At 31.3% G+C, this 19,957-nt stretch overlaps 2 protein-coding genes across 4 annotated transcripts; one reads left to right on the forward strand and one right to left on the reverse strand.

The window, feature by feature from the left end:
* Positions 1–2,621: 2,621 nt before the first annotated feature.
* On the reverse strand, positions 2,622–4,301 carry LOC137821354 (uncharacterized). Of its 3 annotated transcripts, none has more exons than XM_068625907.1 (4): positions 4,177–4,301; positions 3,379–3,730; positions 2,947–3,017; positions 2,622–2,818 (listed from the first exon to the last, which is right to left on the reverse strand). In XM_068625907.1, exons 2-4 carry the CDS (start codon positions 3,714–3,716, stop codon positions 2,805–2,807), a joined length of 423 nt encoding a protein of 140 aa, XP_068482008.1. In that variant the 5' UTR covers positions 3,717–3,730; positions 4,177–4,301; the 3' UTR covers positions 2,622–2,804. The 3 variants fall into 3 exon arrangements, with proteins under 3 accessions (XP_068482008.1, XP_068482009.1, XP_068482010.1); XM_068625908.1 differs by having other exon boundaries at positions 3,379–3,721; positions 4,177–4,254; XM_068625909.1 differs by lacking the exon at positions 2,947–3,017.
* Positions 4,302–11,133: 6,832 nt separating this feature from the next.
* On the forward strand, positions 11,134–11,745 carry LOC137822382 (secreted RxLR effector protein 161-like). The gene has a single exon (XM_068627269.1). It carries the CDS (start codon positions 11,134–11,136, stop codon positions 11,743–11,745), a length of 612 nt encoding a protein of 203 aa, XP_068483370.1.
* The last annotated feature ends 8,212 nt before the right edge of the window (positions 11,746–19,957 follow it).

Raw genomic sequence — 19,957 nt, forward strand, 5'->3', positions numbered from 1 at the left:
GATTTCCTCAAACAAACAAATTGTTAATAATAATAGTAATAATGATAATAAGAGATGCAATTGTCACAGTTAAACAAATGTGACTTAAACGTAAATGCAATAGTTAAGAAATTGTTGCCTAAAGAAAAGGCAATAGTTGAAATGCGTGTTGCCTAAAGTTACGGTAAAAAGTGTCAGCAAAACAAATGTAGCTTAAACGTAAATACAATAGTTAAAAATCTGTGTCTAGAGAAAAGGTGTCAGTTAAAATTCGTGTTGCCTAAAATTATGATAAAAAGTTTTGCTTAAACGTTGACAAAAAAGTGTTGACTATTCTACTAGTCTAAGACAATGATTTTAAAAGAAAACATGACCATGGGAAAAGATTGTTGTCTTTAAGTTACGTTCAAGGTAGAATGCTCCACAATTGGAAAACCATTGACTAAAGTTTAGACCACGATTTTATGTTGTTGCCTAAAGTGATATTTGTTGTAAAGATTGTAGAGAGTGTGAAACTTGTATAGTATAGACTAGAGAGACTTTGTGTGCTTTGTTTGGAGAGATGTTGTGCACTCAATCTTAAACTCAAAGGAATTTATAGTTGACAACCTGAAAAGGCTTTATGTACTTTTCTTGAAGAGGTCTTGTATAGTCAAATAGTTAAAAATAATAACTTTATGTACTCTTTTGTAAGTTAGAAGTAGTCGTAATAATACTTGTAATTTATTTTGAATAGTGAAACTCATTATTCATTATTGTTTAGCTTCCAAGAATAAAGAGTATAGCATAGTTTGGTAAACCAATATAAATTTTGTATTATCACTTTTGCTTCTATTACTCAATTATTATATGTTGATTAAGGTTTGTGAAAAAGTTTAATAAAATTTTTATAAGTTCTGATAGACATTTGTGAAAAGTTTTCCAAACATAGTTTAAAGTAAGTCATCTTGAATCCTTTCCTTTTTTTTTAAAACTAACTTGTACATAGTGACATCTATTTCTATTTCAGTTTAGGAATTGATGGAGAATTCCTACCTACCACAACTTATATATATATATATAGTTTCACTACATATTTTTTCACTTTAGACCATGCTTACATATCAACGGATAAAAAAATATTGCTTAAAAGAGATATAAACAACAATTTTTTTTATTGTTATCCACATAGTAAAGTTTATTTGTCTTTAACTCAAATTTTTTAGAAAAAAACGTTGCTTATTCATTTTAAACAACAATTATAAAATGTAGGCAAAAAATTAAATTATTATGAGTATTTTAGGCATTTTTTTTAAAATTGTAAGTTCTTGAACTTTTGATATAATTTTTTTCCTACCTTGAATTTTTCATAGGCTAGTGAGTAAAAAAAGTAATCTTATTTGCCACATTGTGATTATTATTGGCAAGTTTTGTTACATGCTTGAAATTAAACTCAAATTCTTCACTACATGGATTATTCAGTCAACTTGTGATAAAAAAAAGTGTCTAACCACTACAATAATCTATCAAATTAACTAGTAACAATTTATTCATACATTTAATTGTAAAATAATTTTAAGTTGTTAAAAACTTCATTTTTTAATGTTTTTAATTTGTTTTTATTTATGTATTTAAAGGGAAATTTATAGTAAAAACAATAAAAGAACCCATGTTAAATCCTTTTTAGTAGGGACGAACCATGTAGGCTGATCAATAGCCCGCTATGAAAAATGTAGGGTGAAACACGTGCAGGTCATGGATGAGGCAGAACGGGTCATTCCACTAGTCCGCATAATAATAAAAAGGATGTTTCTTCTTATATCCTCTCAAATTTTTTCTTGCACCCGATCAATTCCAAAAATCAAATTTCGAAAGTCAAAATAGTTGTTCTAGATTCCAAAAGGTAAAATAGTTGTTTCGGAAATGTTATTCTGAAATTTTTTTCTCTTCAAAATTTCCATTTCGAAATTTGACTTTTATGTTATGGAAATTAAATTCCAAAACTAATGAGGTGCAAGAAGAAGTTTGATAAAGTACAGAAAAAAATACCTTAATAAAAAATACAAAATTATCTTCTCTAACTTTTGATTCTCATCAACAAATAGATTAATATTTATTTTTTTAATAAAAATTTAATTTTTTTATGCAGATAACCTGCAGACATACAAACCATCCATTATACGAGATGAATCAATAGATTCAACCCACATTACTTAAACGGAACGTAATAACTTCACATACATTTTGCGAGTCAATGCATGGTGAATCAATACCGGAAGGACAACCGGTATTTGCACCTCTATAGATAAACCCGAAGCATTTACTAACATAATATTCCCTTTTAATTGTAAAGTAATTTTAAGATGCTAAACGCTTCATTTTTAATTGTTTTATTTAATTATATTTAAACAGAAATTTATAAATTTATACTAAAAAGTAAAAGAACCCATGTTAAATCCTTGAAGCACTTGGTAACATAATGTTCCACCGGCACACATCCCTCGACTCAACTTTCCTTAATCTCTCACATTGCCTCCGTGACATACACACGCAAATATTCATGTGCAGTAGGGTAACCAAAGAAGGGATAATGGAAGGTTATAGTTTGTTGACAGATTTTATAGCCTAGTTATCTCATCTCGGTTAGAAATCAAAGGAAGATATTCAAGGAAAATATATATGGATTTTATAACTTTCTTGTGAAAACATCTAGCAGTAAACAACAACGAAAGAAAACCCTTTCAAAAGCTTGGCCATCACTCTATCAAAGGACCTTAGACCTTCATTAGGGAAAACAAGTTTCCAGAAGAAAGATGTGAAGTTAAAGGGGGTCGAAATTTGCTCTCTCAGTCTGCATCACCTGAAAAAGAAGTAATAAACGTGTTATGGAACTAAGGATGAATGGCCAGTGCTATTGTAACGAACATGTCAAAAGTTTTCAAAATAATTACAGACAAAACTTCACGAGGGTTAAACTATTATTCTCACCAAAATTTCTGGGTGTTTTGCACTTGAAACATTCTGTTCTGCTAGCATAGTTATGAACTCCACAGCCAATTCTGATACATGGGATTAAAGAAAATAAAGCTCAAAGAAAAAAAATCGATTCTTATATTTCCTATTGTGTAATATGTAAGAAAATGAGTTATTTTACTTTGACCAGTGACCACCATTCGTATTATTCTTTCTCAATTATTATTATGGGCTCATGGCCCACACTCTCCTTTTTCATTGTATGTATGTGTCATGCAAGGCAAAGAATAACTATATCTCTGAGTGGAAGAAAGGAGCATTGAATACATGAAATGTAGCTTTTGCATGTTTTAAACTACACTGCTCGTGAGTTTCTTATAGTTGGAACAAAAATGCAGATTGTTTGTTGAGCTATAAGAAAATTATATGATGATAATGTGAACTAACCTAGTGCAAATCCAGTCACCAGTTTTCCAGCCAAGGGGATGATTGCAATCAGAAGCATATCCTCCACAGGCATCCATGTTTTCTCCAAGTCCACAAGAATAACCATCTTTCAATGCACCACATCTGTAGCAGCTTGATCTGCTGGCATAGTTGTGAGCTCCACAGTTCATAGAAGTGCAATACCAGTCCCCTGCCAAGGCTTCAGTCAAGTTGTATCTGTAAGCTGTTGGGTCAGGGCCTCCAAATTTGGGGTATCCACAACTTTGGCATGAATCCCTCTTCTTGAAATTTATGTGCTGGCAAGCACCACACATCCAATCTCCACCAGACCAGCTCATGTTTCCTGTTTAATCTATTTATGTATTGTTAGTTTTAGTAATTTCTTGTTGAAAGGCACCAAACACTACCACCTTGACTTGACTACTGCATATTAAAAGCTACCAGACACCATTTTATACCTATTATTTGGTCAATATAACTTTAAAATTGTTCCATGTTGTAATATGGTATAAAGTTTCGTTTTAGTAATAATAGAACATATCCTATGTTTTATTAAACGACATCCAAAAAATCTGTGAAAGTGTTTGTTTGGATAGGAACTGTGTTCATAGTGATAGCATACTCTCTGTCATTGCGGCTCATAGCTGATGTTGTGGCTGTAATGGGGTCTACAATTTAAAACCTTAGATTGAAACGTGGAAGTTTTATTTATAAGTAGAAGAAATTTGCATATGATATGCATGAATTGATAAATTATTGTGGTATGAACTGTAAATGCAGATACAAGAAGTTTATTACCTTGTGGGAGAGTAAACGATTATAGAAGTATGAGGCAGGGAAATTGTTGTTCTTAGAGAAGCTTGTGATACAGATGGTGAGTCCAGTGCTTGGGTGAAGGGCTATATAAACTAGCCTGTGATAAGATACTGTGGGTAGGGACATGATTTATCAGTTCTCTAGATATCAAAGAATTATCCTCGTCAAAGCTTAAGCTTTTAGATAGAAAATTCTTAGATGCTAATTTTATAAAGAATTAACTTTTTATCGTAATGTATGTTGTTTCCATAAAAAGAATTTTAAAAGTTGAAATTCTTGAATTTTGTCGTACTAATTTAATTATTTAAAATTAGATAAATTTAAGTTCACTTATAAAATATAAAGATTTTTTTTTTTTACTTTTTCTCTCTCAAATTTTTGTATATTTTTTTCATATTTAATCTTTGACTCGATTCTGATATTGTCAACTTGAGTTAAGTTAGTACATCGTTGACTCGATGAAAATTGATGAGTGATTGACTATATATTTTTAGACCAAGATTAATAAAAATGATTTTTCTATAGTTAGTAGATTAATATTATTTTTCATTTCTGATTTATTATAGGGTTTTTTTTTCAATATCAACAATTTTTTTGTATTAATGTTAAACACAACTTTTTCAGTTAATTTTGATAGATATTATTTTATATAATATCAATTACACACTAATTTTAATTCATGTCATTCTGGATTATTATATTTTCTATTAATGTTGATGATGAAAATATAGATCAAAGTTATTTCTTTGACTAAAATTAATAAATTTTTCTCGTCACCATTAACAATACTAATTTTCATTCAATGTAAACTAAAGTATTTTCATCAACACTTTTCTAGTTAACGTTCTAAGAATTATTTATTTATACAATTATTATTCATGTTTAAGTTTTTTAGCAGACGCCAACTTATTTCTTGATTGTTGTGAAAATTTTTCCGTTGATAGTATCTATATTTTGTCAACAGTATCTATATTTTGTCAACGTCTTCATAGATTTATAGATTTGAAATGTATCTATGTTATTTTTTTATAACGGTTCTTAAACGGATTTGGAACCTAGAGAACGATTACTTTTATTTTTGTATCTGGTTGTCCTGGTATTCCTTAATGTGTTTGTGCTACCTGATGTACTTCCTCCCTCTCGGTCGTCCTGCTCCACAAGCGGGGATGATACCTGCAAAAGACACTCCAACGCTTAAGTCAGATAGGGTGTCGGTATTTGGGTGTCAGTATTTGGGTGTCAGAGTACTCTAGATAATGTACATTTATTCTTGAAATGCGTGCTATTTATATTACCTTAATGAGCCTTCACTGTTGGATCAGGTTAAAGGAGTTGATTTACGTTTAGGGTTGTGTTAAGCCACCATTTAACCATGGATTAGTCTCACTAATCTAGTCATGCTTTGACTTGAACATTGTGAATCAGTCGGCCACACACGTGTGACGTAGCCGTCTCTTTATTACTTAGGTGGCGATATGGACCGAGTGCTGACCGACTCACTGAGTCGTCCGGCCGTACCAGTACAATAACTAATTTAAATGTTTTATCCAAATTAAAAGATTAAAATTTAATTTATTAGAATTTAAAACGTTAAATAATCTAAAATAAAAACAATTCAATAATATATTTAAATTATAAAATTTCTAATCGAAATAAGGTAAGCTACCTATAGGCCCTATGTGTTTGAAAGGGAGGAAATAAATAGGCTTACTGCAGTTTATGTTGAAATGATCCAAGTTGAACGTATTCATGGCATGTTTGCTGCAATTTTATATTATTTTTTCAAAAAAAATCTAAAAAATATGATAAAAATAAGTGATTACTTTAATAAATAAGTTAAACCAATTATATGTAATTTTATTGGAATACAAGTTCAAAAGAAATTTATAATATATAGATAAATTCAATGGAATTAGATTGCAATTAGTATTCAGAAATAAGCTTGATGGAATAAAAAAATTAAATTAAAATAGATGAAAAATTTATAAAAAGCTGTAATTTCCACTTAAACAATCGGTTGAGAATGTCAAAATTATGCCGGTAAAACTTAAAATATATTTAATTGAAGAAAAATAGAAAATAAATACAGATAAATAAATAAAATAAGAAAAAATAGAAAAAAATGGAAAAAAATAGATATGGGAAAGAAAAGGAATGTTGAAATCAATTTAATTACATGGATATGTAAATTCACTCTTCAAATCTGTTGTTTTTTAAAACTTTAATTTGAAAGTCATTGAACTTACCAACCCTTTTCTTTCGCAATCAAAATAACTTTTTTAGTTATATACATGTAGTCTCTATTAATATAGATCATAGAAAATAACATGATTCCCTTTTATTTAGCCAGGCAAATTTTAAATTCACTAATAATATATTATATTAAGCATGCATATATATAAAAAATTATTATTGCTCTCTATTTCTATGTTTCTTCTGATTAAAAAAAAGTTACATATTAGAGAAGAGTAAATATATTTCTGATAAAGGTTTTACATCAATTATAAATAAAAATACTTTATAATATATATAAATAAGTATAAACTTATTTTTTATGAATCAATCTTAAAAATTTAAATTAAACTTAAAATTATTTTTTAATATTACTAGAGTTACATAACATCTATTTAGTAAAAATTTATTGGATCGAACAATTTTATATTAAATTAAATTTAAAATTCATTTTCTAATGAACTTCTAATTATAGGTCAAATATAATATAATTTTTAATAAATCTTAAATATCTTTTTACCAGAAATAACACTATAGGAGTGAGATAAAAATGTTATAATAATTAGAATTTTCTGCTCAAATATTTAATAAAATGAATTAAATAGAGGAAGAAACTACAATGCATATGTGCACACTTTCCTTTTGTATTTTTTTTTTCCTTACAATACCCTTCTTTACATGATTCCAGTGCATTATTGCAGAACATATCCATGGTGTGAGGCTTTATGAGGGGAAGCTGTTATGTGACACTGCAAGAATCCAATTGCCCCCCTAAATAATATTATCAAATATCTCATCCATTCTTTCAAATTGATTCAAAAACAATATTGTTAAGATTAATTACCATATTTGATTTTTTTATTGAAATTTAAAATTTTATCATTATTTGTTATAACTTTGTTACTAAAAACATTTCAGAAAATTAAAATATATATATATATATATATAAATTGTTGACAACCTCAACTTCTAATCAAGATAATATATTTTTTAGTATATTTTTATTTATTAGATGAAATTTAGACTAATAATGTTCAATATGTAAAAATATTACTTTGACAATCTCAAAGTTAAAGACCTCATAGTAAAAATTTAGTGTATAGTTGTCAACTTATTAGTATTTTAAATATGTAGAATTTTTATCTTAGGTAAAACTAAGAACACATTGATTGATTTTGAAGAAATAGTATGATGAAAAGATGTTATAAAAAAAGTGTGTTAATGAGCAAATAAACCTTCACTGGGTATAGGCTTATGCAATGCAGAGTGTGAGAAGAAAGTGAAAAACATTATAGAGAATTGATTCGTCTTTGATGCACATCCATTACCAACATCTTTTTTGCTTGCTTTGGCAATAATAGAAATGCCATTCTCAGATTCATATCCAACAACTAACATCAATCGTAATGGCTGTTCAAAATTGAGGGTAACATGAACTCAAATTATAAGCCTCATGATATGATTCCCATTAGGGTTCTTCACGCACTGCCACATCTTCTTCACACAATAAGTATGGCTTATTTCTTTCTTTCTTTATTTAATTAGCAAAGTAACAGTGATATTAATATGTTTTAGAATAAGAATCGCGGCGACCAGACGCCGTTCTGAATGGACAGATCTACCTCATAATCCGTTTTTCATACTAAATATCTTAAAAATGCCCAAACAACAATTTGTATGCAAGAGAAGTGGCCAACCTCCTTTCTTGCCCCCTTTATTTTTTTCAAAATGGCAGGAAAAATATATTCAATTTCTATCTTTTTACCCTAAATTTATGTATCACATTATTGGCTTGGTTTGTTTACATACTAAATATCCGATCAGCTGAAATTAATCGACGAGACGTGAAAATTGCAGTTGCAGTGGCATCCAAAAACTAGGGTTTTGCGTGGTGGTAGCGATGCTCCAAAGCTAGGGTTGCGTGTGCGTTTTGCAGGTGTGTTGGTTTGAGACGGCACGAAGTGTAGTGCGACGACAGTGACCATCAACAGTGGTGATGCGGAGTGCGAATAGCGACGGTGCGCGTCCTGACAGTTGCGGTCCAGTGCGGCGGAGCGCCAGTGCAGTGGGGACTGCGACCAGGTCTGTTGGTGAATGATTTTGGGTGGTGCAATTTTTGTGTTCTTGATTTAAAAAAAATTATCAAGATATGAAATTAGTTGCACTGAGTATCTCGTCTAATCGTTTGAGATGACAGAAGACGGGAAGTTCCGAATTAAAAAATTCGATGGTACAAATTTCAGTTGGTGGAAAATGCAAATTGAGGATTTGTTAGTTCAGAAAGATTTGGACGTGGTGTTTTGTGACAAACCAGAAAAGGTGTCTGATGCAGAGTGGGCAGGTTTGATCAGAACCAAGAATGTTGCATTCAACATTCTGAAGGAGAAAACAACGAAAGGTATCATGGAAGCATTGTCTAACATGAACGAGAACCATATGCAAACACAAGGTGTTTCTGATTAGAGAATTGGTAAACACAAGGATGAAGGAAGACAATTCAGTTACTGAGCACATTAATAAAATGAATTCAATCTTAGTCAAACTTACTTCAGTGGGCATTAAGTTCGATGATGCAGTTCAAGCTTTACTACTGCTATCGTCTTTGTTTGACAGTTGGTCTGGAACGGTTACAACAGTTACCAGTTTAGCGGGACCCGATGGATTCACTTTTGAGAAGATTTGTGATCTCATTCTTGGCGAGGACGTCCGAAGAAGGAGTTCCGGGAAATCATCTAGTGAATCACTATATGTCATCAAAGGTAAGAAAAATATCAGAGATAGTGGGAGCAAGAACAAAAGAAGGAGTCAGTCAAAGACTCGGGATTGCTCAATTGTAACATGTTGGAACTGCAAGGAGGTGGGGCATTTCAGGAATCAATGCCCAAATGATAAACAAGTCAACATTGCAGAAGATTTTGTGGACGATGACCCCTTAGTTTGTTGCGCGGATAACAGTGTAGATTCCTGGGTCATGAATTCTAATGCTTCATTTCATGCTACCCACAACAGTGAAGTTGTAGCATCGCAGAATCTAGTTATTAGAGACTTTGGAAAGGTAAGATTATAGCATACAACATAACTATTGATGTTACGGGCATGGGTGACATAGTATTGAAGACGTCAGTCGGTTTCTGGACTTTGAAGGATGTCAGAGTTGTTCCAAGCTTGACAAAAAGAGTTTGGTTTCTATTAGACAGTTGGTCGAACAGGGACATGATGTGAAGTTCGGAAATCAGCAGTGGAAGGTCGTCAAGGGAAATCTTGTTATGGCCCGCGAAAGAAAGAGAGGTTCACTGTATATGGTAGAATTACCATTTAAGGGAGTGACCGTCCCAGTTTGGAAGATAAACAAAGTCCGGTTCACAGAATCTCGTGGGCAGAAGATGGTTGTCTTTACAAGAGAGAAACCCAAAGCCATAGGCCAGATTCAAGATGAACTGGAAAGGTTCAAGTAGACCAGTCAGAGGTACTTATGGTAGTGAGAGCACGGGTCGTGCTTCAACTGAGGTTCCTAGATGACAGTGGGTTAGGAGAGTATGGAGTAGGTTTGTTGAGTATGGAGTATGTTTGTTCTCAAGCTATTCCAGGATCCGACAGTTCGTGTAAGTGGGAGGCGGTAGGAACAAAGGACGGGTCAGTGGTAGTTTCAGTCATGACGAACGTGTTGAAACTCAAGGGAGTTTCAATGAAGTCTTCAATATAATTAAGAAGGGTGGTGGCAACTAGAGGTGGAACATTAAGTTTCGTTGACAGATTATAGAAGTACATGTACACCGTTAAAACGCATGTGAACATTTTTCCGTGGCTTCAAATGGGAGATTGTTGAGTGTGAAGCCAGGACCAATTGGGTTGGGCTGACTAGACACCATATTTTAGTGAGTGGGCTTAATCATTGTGTCCCCTTTATAATCTCTATTTAAAGAGATCATTGTGCTTTTAATTTAGTGGGCAATTGGAATGAAATAAAACCTAATTGTTGCCCGTGTGGATGTAGGTTGCAGTTGGCGACCAAACCACATTTCTACAGTTGATTTGTGATTATGTGGGTTGTTTCCGCGTGCGTTTTCCCATCAAGTGGTATCAGAACCCGTGAGACTTGCATATGTCATTCCACATCCCAAATGGCAAGAGACTATGAATGAAGAATTGATGGCGATTGAGAAAAATAATACATGACAGCTCATTGATCTTCCAAAAGGACACAAAGCAATTGATGTGAAGTGGGTGTACAAGACTAAAGTGAAAGCAAATGGTGAGACGGATAGATACAAGGCAAGGTTGGTGGCAAAGGGATTTGAGCAAAGAGAAGGCTATGATTACGAAGAAATATTTTCTCCTGTAGCTCGAATGGAAACAATGAGATTAATCATTGAGTTAGCTGCACAAAGGCAATGGAAAATTCACCAAATGGACATTAAATCTGCATTTCTAAACGGCTCACTTGATGAAGAGGTTTATGTAAAGCAGTCGTCGGGTTTCATACAATATGGCAAAGAGGAGAAGGTGTACAAACTAACTAAGGCTTTATATGGTCTTAAACAGGCACCAAGAGCTTAGAACAAAATGATTGATTCATTTCTTCATGCCACTGGATTCAAAATATGTGCATCAGATCATGGTCTTTATGTAAAGACTAATGATTATGGAGATTTGCTAATTTTATGTCTTTATGTTGATGATGTGATTTTTACATAAAGTAATCTCAAAATGATTGGTGACTTCAAGGATATCATGATGAAGGAATTTGAGATGACTGATCTCGATCTTATGTCCTACTTTTTGGGCATTAAAGTCATCCAAGGAGACGATGAAATCTTCAATCATCAGAGGAAATTTACTGCTGAGTTTTTAAAGAAGTTTAAGATGGAGGATTCAAACCCAATTAAGACTCCAATTGAAACTGGAATTAAGCTCACGAAGGAAGGTGATGGGCGAACTGTAGATGCAACATACTTTAAGCAGATTGTTGGGAGCCTTAGATATCTCATGTGTATTAGACCCGACATATGTTATGTTGTGGGATTGGTCAGTCGATATATGGAGTCACCTCAACAAGTTCATTTACAAGTTGTAAAGAGAATTATGCGCTACATCAAAGGTACTGCAACTTTTGGTCTATTTTATTCTTCATCTAAGAAGATTGAGATTATCGGATACTCTGATAGTGATTGGGGTGGAGATTCAGACGAGAGGAAGAGCACTAGTGGTCATTGTTTTATGATCGAAAAGACTGTTTGCTTGTGGTCATCAAAGAAACAGTCAATTGTTGCATTATCTACTTGTGAAGCTAAGTATGTAGCAGCAGCAAGAGCTTGTTAATCAGTTTGGCTTAGGAATATCATGACTCAAATTGGTTTTAATCTAGATGTTTCAATTAATATTTTTAGACTAAAATGTCATGATATGAGTTTTAAGAACAGAAAATGTAGTTGAATACAGAAAAATAACTATTTTAGAGAAGAAAATATTTTGAAAGATTAAAATTGATAAATGAAAGTATTAGATGAGGGGAAAAAGAAGAAGAAAGAGCATATTCTGGTTGTGTTGGCATGGATGGAATTTATGAAGTCCTATGAGCATGTGTGGTGGTGGAGGAGTGAGTGCCATGGAAAGAATAGTCAAATCCATAGTGCCATCAAATATCAATTCGTTATTGTTGACCTTTGTCTAGCTAAGGGTTCGATAAGGAAGAATCCTCATCACCAATGTTCAGCAAACATAATGAATATTTCGCCAACAATAATTAAATCATTTGCTTACTTCATTTTATATTTTTCAACAAAACCACAATACCATATCTTCTCCATCAAACAGTCTCCCTCTTTATATATATATAATCCTTTTAAATATAGAAAAGTATTACTAATAACATGTAAAGTTTTAGATAAATAATCAAGAACTATTAATTTATTTTGTTTTTAGTACAATAATAAAATTTACAATTTTAGTATTCTAATTTTATTAATTTTATTTGAACTTCCTTGATGATTTAAAGTAATTGAACACTTATTTAATTTTTAATAATTATTACGTTTGTTTATTGGAGTAAAATTTAACTTTAATATGTAATTATTTTAAAAGAACTATTAAGAATTTTAAATTTTGTGTTGTTGGATTGGTATCTAAAATTTGGGATGACCAAACCAAAATAACGATAGATGAAAAAAAGGTCGCTAAATCGTTTGTCATTAGAACTTTTATTGTAATCTGGTTGTTATTTCGATCATAAATAAGTTTAATGACTAATTTTTACATTTTAATGACATGATTGTTACAAGACATTTTCTTATAGTGATAAATCCTTTAAAGATTATTTATATATTAAAGTTAAATTATTTAATTAAATACATGTGACAATTATTAAGAGTTAATCACAAATTTAATCATATTAATCATCAATAAAATTCAAATTAAACTAACAGAATTAAAATTGTTATACTAAAATTGTAATTTTTATTATTATACTAAAAATATATATATTAATATTTATTGTATTGAAGTGATTTATCCTAAATATTAGAGAAATATGTATCTCTACTAAAATATAAAATGTGAACTTAATTTTCTTAAATGTAGTTTGATTTAGATTTTCATTTTAGTATTTTTTTTTCATTGTTTAATATTAAGCTTTATAGTTTAAAGTTATTGAAATTTTATTATATTTAGTTTTTATTGTGAAATAACAACCTTACCTTCAATATTTTGCCAGAACAATAATAAGTTTGACGGGATAATTATATATGTATAACATGTTTACGTTGTTAAATCATTCATTTGTTCAAATAAATTGATAACACCAAAAGTAGTTGAAAAGGGACTAAAGTTAAATAAGGTTTATAAAAAAGTTAATTATCTCATTAGATTCAATGATGATGTGCATTATTATCTCATAAAATTGTTTCACTTTCAGTTTAAATTACTTTTGAGAATCAAAATGGAGTTTTTATCATTATGGAGTTATTTTTTTTACTTTTTACCAGAATGGGATCCGTTTAAAAAAAATTACAAAATGGGGTCTGTTTAAAAAAAAATTACAAATTTAGGTAAGTCGTGCCAATTCGACATGACTTCATATGCACAAATTGTTACAATTAGACACGACTTTGTCATGTCATACTGAAGTCGTGCCAACTTGGCACGACTTCTGCCACGTCATATTTTTTAAATTTTTTTTATTGTTTATATATTGGGTAGTAAGTTATGTAATGTTAAAAATTAATTTGATACATAATTTTCTAAGAGTGTTAGTTTTAAGGAACAAAAAATTGGATAATCGTGTATGGATCATGTTTGAATTGAATGAATAAATACATAGATAAAGAAAATGAGGAAATTAATAATCAAACTTGAATTGAATTTTATTATTAAGCTTGTTTGTGCAAACAATTGCTTCTATTGTGACTTTTCGTTCTACAATATGAACATTTTTTTGGCTTATTTGGAATTGAATCATCTATTTCGTTACGAATGTGTTGAGTGCTAAGTCTTCCTGATTGATGTCGACGCATGATGGGGTCAGGTAAGAAATTTGGTCCCGTGTAAGTAGACCAATAATCCTGATTTCGAACTAGATTAAATTGGACTTCATAAGACTTTAAAATATTGTGCAGATTGTATACTGGGGCCACAAATGTCGTTATTTAAATATCGTTATAACATTACATAACTTACTACCTAATATATAAACAATAAAATTATAAAAAAAAATTATGACGTGGCAGAAGTCGTGGCAAGTTTGGCACGACTTCAGTATGACAAGGCAAAAGTCGTGCCAAGTTGACACGACTTCAGTATGACATGGCAGAGTCGTGTCTAATTGGGACGATTTGTGCATATAAAGTTGTGCCGAATTGGCACGACTTGACTAAATTTGTAATTTTTTTTAAACAGACCTCATTTTGGTAAAAAGCAATAAAAATAATCCCATTATGGTCAAAAACCCATCAAAATGTTACAATGCTAATTATATCTATAAGAAAATGATAAAAAATGGTAAGAAGAAGAAATGTTTCTTATTCTCTCATGTGTATATTACATCACTTCATGTATACTAGGAAATATTTAGGGAGTTTCTCTCCCCAAATTACAATCTAATTAGGTAGGATACTAATCATGAGATTCTATAATTATTAAATTAATTGCATATAATTGGGTACAATATCGTCAAATATTGCATACAATAATTGCATATAATTTGATAATTATTATTTCCTTAATACTCTCATCATGTTGGTAGGTGAAGATCAAGAACCCCAACATGTGTCGTAGCGTCAAAAATCGTTCCTTGCCCAATGCCTTCGTAAAAATATCTGCGAGTTGATACTGTGTCGGTATATATGAAGGACTGATTATCCCAGCTTGTAATTTTTCTCGCACAATGTGGCAGTTTTGTGCGTTCATGAAATAATGGGTTTGCTGCTATATGTAATGTCGCTTGATTGTCATAGAAAAGTTGAACTGGCAAGTTACATGACACTTTTAAGTCCTGCAACAGATATCGCAACCAAACTATCTCCAAACAAGTATTGGCCATTGCCCGGTATTCTGCCTCCGCTGATGATCTTGATACGTTTGTCTATTTTTTTGACTTCCATGAGATAATAGAGGAACCAAGAAAAATGCAATACTCAGATACTGATCTCCGAGTTGTCTGACAACTTCCCAGTCTGAGTCGCAATAAGCTGTCAATGTCAGATTGTTTTTAGATGGCAATAACAATCCTTGTCCTGGTGATCCTTTGATGTACTTTAGGACTTGAATTGCGGTATCCCAATGAGGTTTCCGTGGATCCTGTATATATTGACTTAGGGTCCGAACCGAAAATGCTATGTCAGGCCGAGTAACCGTGAGGTATATCAGTCGTCCCACGTGTCGCCTGTATTTGACTGGATCCTTTAATAACTCTCTATCGTCTGGTGTGAGTTTTAGGTATTCTTCCATTGGAAATTTGTTTGGACGAGCACCTGTGAGTCCCGTATCCTGCAAAATATCAAGCGCATATTTTCTTTGGGACACGTAAATAACAGCTTTGGAACGGGAAAATTCAATCCCTATAAAATATTTTAGGTCTCCAGGATCTTTAATGCGAAATTGTTGTAATAAAAAATATTTAACACACTGAATTTCTGTCAAATCATTACCTGTCAAAAGAATATCAGCCACATAAATCAAAAGAATGAGTTATTCTGTCTTGTGAATAGAGAGTAATCTGTCTTGGACTGTTGAAATCCTACAGATTTAATCACATGAGAAAATGTTGAAAACCATGTTCGAGATGCTTGTTTGAGACCATAAAGGGATTTGTTGAGTCGACATACAATGTTCTCCCCCTGTCGATGATGGCCGGGTGGCAAGTCCATGTAAATAATTTCATGCAATATGCCATGTAAGAAGGCATTTTGCACATCTAGCTAGTGAGTAAACCAATTTCTGGCTGCTGCAATAGTGAAGAGACACCTCAAAGTTGTTAATTTTGCTGTTGGTGAAAAAGTTTCAGAATAGTCGACACCTTCAATCTGAGTGTACCCCTTTGCGACAAGGCGCGCCTTATATCTGTCGACGCTACCATCTGAGTTGTACTTTATTTTATAGACCCATTTGCATCCGATGGGTTTCTGTCCAGCGGGTAATGGTGTTAAGGTCCACGTTTGATTTAGTTGCAAGGTGGAAAGCTCTTCGTCCATTGCTTTTTGCCAATTTGGATCAAGGATAGCTTGAGCATAAGTGTGGGGTTCTTTGGTGGTTGTGATGTTAGCAAGATATGCACTATGTGTAGAAGAAAATAGTGAATTAAAAAGAAAATGATGCATAGGATACCTGGTTCCATTCGGTCAGTCTTGGGCAGTGGTCGAATGATTGGCTTGGGATCCCGTTATGTAGTCTTGAAGCCAGGAAGGTTGGGTTGATGTGCGACTGGATCGTCGAACAGGAAGGTCGGTTGGAGAAGGTTTGGTAATAGGTGCTAAACTTCTTGGCATGGGAGAAGAAGGTTGGTCTACTGGAGGTTCAGGTGTATTATGACAAATAGGAGAAAAAAGTTGGTTTGATGGAGGTTCAGGTGCATTGTGACGACGAGGAGGAGAAGAAAGTTGGTTTGATGGAGGTTCAGGTGTATTGTGACGAGTAGGAGAAGAAGGTTGTTTTGATGGAGGTTCAGGTGCATTGTAACGAGTAAGAGAAGAAGGTTGATCGAGTGAATGTTGGACAGGAATGGGTAAATCAATGTCAATAGTGGGCAAAATACCTTGTAATGGAGGTGAGGATTATGTCTGTGACTGTTGGCAAAATGGGAAAACACTTTCATGGAAGATGACATCCCGACTTGTAAAAAAAGTGTCTGCATCTATATCAAATAATTTGTATGTTTTTTTACTGTGAGGATAACCAATGAAGATGCATTGTCGGGCACGTGGATCAAATTTTTGCTTAGGTGAAACAACAGTTGCGTAACAGAGGCAACCAAAAGTTTTTAGATGAGAAAGTGAAGGTGGTTGATTATATAGTAGCTCAAAAGGTGATTTATTTTTTAGTAAAGGTGATGACAAGCGATTAATGATATATGTGGCGGTTAAAACGCATTCTCCCCAAAATTCTAATGGTAAATTGGACTAAAATAGGAGGGTTCGTGCTGTGTTTAAAACATGTCTATGTTTGCGTTCTACTACTCCATTTTGTTGAGGAGTGTAGACGCAAGTGTGTTGACATTCAATACTTTTTTGAGAAAAAAATCATACATTGAAATAAATTCCAGTCCGTTGTCAACGCGGATGGTTTTAATAGATGCCTGAAATTGATTTTGTGCAAATGTAATGAATGATTCTAAGAGATGTTGGGTTTCAGATTTGTGATTCATAAGAAATAGCCAAGTACATCTAGTATAGTCATCGACTATAGTGAGAAAAAAACGTTTTCCAAAATGAGTTGGGGTTTTATGAGGACCCCAAATGTCACAATGCAATAGATTAAATGGAGAATGAGATTTTATTGTGCTTAAAGGAAAGGGTAGCCTTATCTGTTTAGCTTTGGGACAAATACTACAATTATTATGAATGGGAATGGGATTTTTACTGATAGGGATAGGTAGTAAGGAAGATACAAGTTGTAGACACGCCGGAGAAGGATGTCCAAGGCGCTTGTGCCATAAATCAGGATCAGTCGATATTTGAGATGTGTGGGCTTGGTTTGGAAGAGGGGACATGTAGTATAAGCTTGCGTGTTGTTTACCCGAGCCAATCATCCTCCTCGTAGCCAAGTCCTGTAAAACGCAACCATGTGGAGTAAAAATGACACAACAATTTAGTGAACTGGTTATCTTACTAATGGACATAAGATTTAAATTAAAAGAAGAAACACAAAGAACATCTTTGAGAGTGATTTTGTCATTGAATTTAATTGTGCCTGTAGATGAGATGGGCGTAGTTGATCCTGTGGGCAGATTAACATTTGAAATAAATGATGATGAAGTGTGTGTGAAAAATTGTGAATCAGATGCAATGTGATGGGTTGTTCCGCTATCCAAAATCCATGGTTTCGTAAAAGCAGAATTAGAAGAGGAGTTATGCGCAAGCAAACTTGCAGAGCTAACAAACGTGTCACTTTTACCGTTATTGTCACTACAAGAAAAATTGGAATTACATACAGTCAAAATCCGTATGTAAACCAGGTTTACATACGGATTTTTCCGTATGTAATGTAAAAAATTTATTTTTTAATTTTTTCATTAATGCTAATTATTATTTATCTCTATCTATATTTTATATTAATCCTAGAGGCATTCTGCACTGGCTAGGACTCGAACCCAAGCCATAAGATCCGAAACCAAGCCCCAAATAATATTGCAAGCAACTGCACATACGGATTTTTCCGTATGTAATGTAAAAATTTATTTTTTAATTTTTTCATTATTACTAATTATTATTTATCTCTATCTATATTTTTTATTAATCCTATTACTAATATTTATTAATATTATTCATATTATTAATATTTATTAATATTATTCATATTATTAATATTATTCATATTTTTAATATTATAATTAATATTATTATTAACATTATATTCATATTATTAATATTTATTAATATTATTCATATTATTAATATTATAATTAATATTATTATTAATACTATTAGTATTAATATTCATATTATTAATATTATATTCATACTATCAATATTATATTCATATAATTAATATTAATTTGGATATAAATATACATTTAGATATTTATTGTGTGTGTATAGTAGTTTTATTTGACTTGAGTAATATTACTTTTATCCGGATATAGATAGATAGAGAGAAAAAAGAAGAAATTATATAATATTAATATAACTTTAATACTATAAATACATATATATTGATTAATATATTTTTTTATTTAATCATTAATTTTTTAAAACTCATGGTTAAATTTAAATTTACTTTCATATTATATATATATATATATATTAATATAAAATTATTTGATATCTTATTTTCAAATATAGGTTATTATAGGTAGTTGTGAAGTTTTTGTTAGATGGCTATATAGGTGCTTGTATCTTACACTTCTTTTCTGATTTGAGATTCTTGTATAAGGATTGAAATATCCTTAAAATGTTTTCTTTAATTTTTTTTATTCTTTGTCGATAAAAAAAATCTTATTTTCAAATATTTACTTACATAGATTAAAATTGATATAATGTATAATTTTTAAAATATTTTAAATTATAAGTTATTTAATCACTTTGTCATTATGATTTATTTATTAGGAGAAAAGGTTATTTAGTAACAACTTTTTACATAGATTTATAGAATAATTAATATAGTTTAAACTATAATGATAAGCTAACTAGTAATCTGTATTAGAGATTTAATTAATAGTTAATGTAAAAGTCATCATTCTAAGTTAAAAGATAATATTGTTTGTTGACAATATTCTTTACTATAACACACAAGTAAAACCAACTACCTATAATGAACTTAATTAAGTCAATATGATCGTAAAATAATAATTAGTATGATAGTTGATTTTAATGTAATAGGTAATATGATGACTATGAGTATGACATGTATTAAATGTGATTCATACTAATAGATAATATAATAAATTATGTTTAGATTCAAGTAGATTATAGATAAATTAAATGTGATTCATATGTTAATATTGTTAGTATTATTAATATTGTTAGTATTATTAATATTGTTAGTATTATTATTATAGTTAGTATTATTATTATAGTTAGTATTATTAATATTGTTAGTATCATTAATATTGTTAATATTGTTAGTATTATTAATATTGTTAATATTGTTAGTATTATTAATATTATTAATAATAATAAGTATAATAAAAATCATAATAAAACTAAAGAATTTGTTTGGTGTAGTGGTTAAATTTTCTTTGGTTGCTGAAAAAATCCATATGTAATTACATATGGAAAAAATTCGTATGTAAACCTGTTTACATACGGATTTTAATTCCCGCTCCATGACGCCAAAAATTACATACGGAATACTTTTGTATTTTCAATATTCCAATTTCTTTAAA

Source organism: Phaseolus vulgaris, chromosome 9, assembly GCF_000499845.2.
Source record: "Phaseolus vulgaris cultivar G19833 chromosome 9, P. vulgaris v2.0, whole genome shotgun sequence".
NCBI classification, from domain to species: domain Eukaryota; kingdom Viridiplantae; phylum Streptophyta; class Magnoliopsida; order Fabales; family Fabaceae; genus Phaseolus; species Phaseolus vulgaris.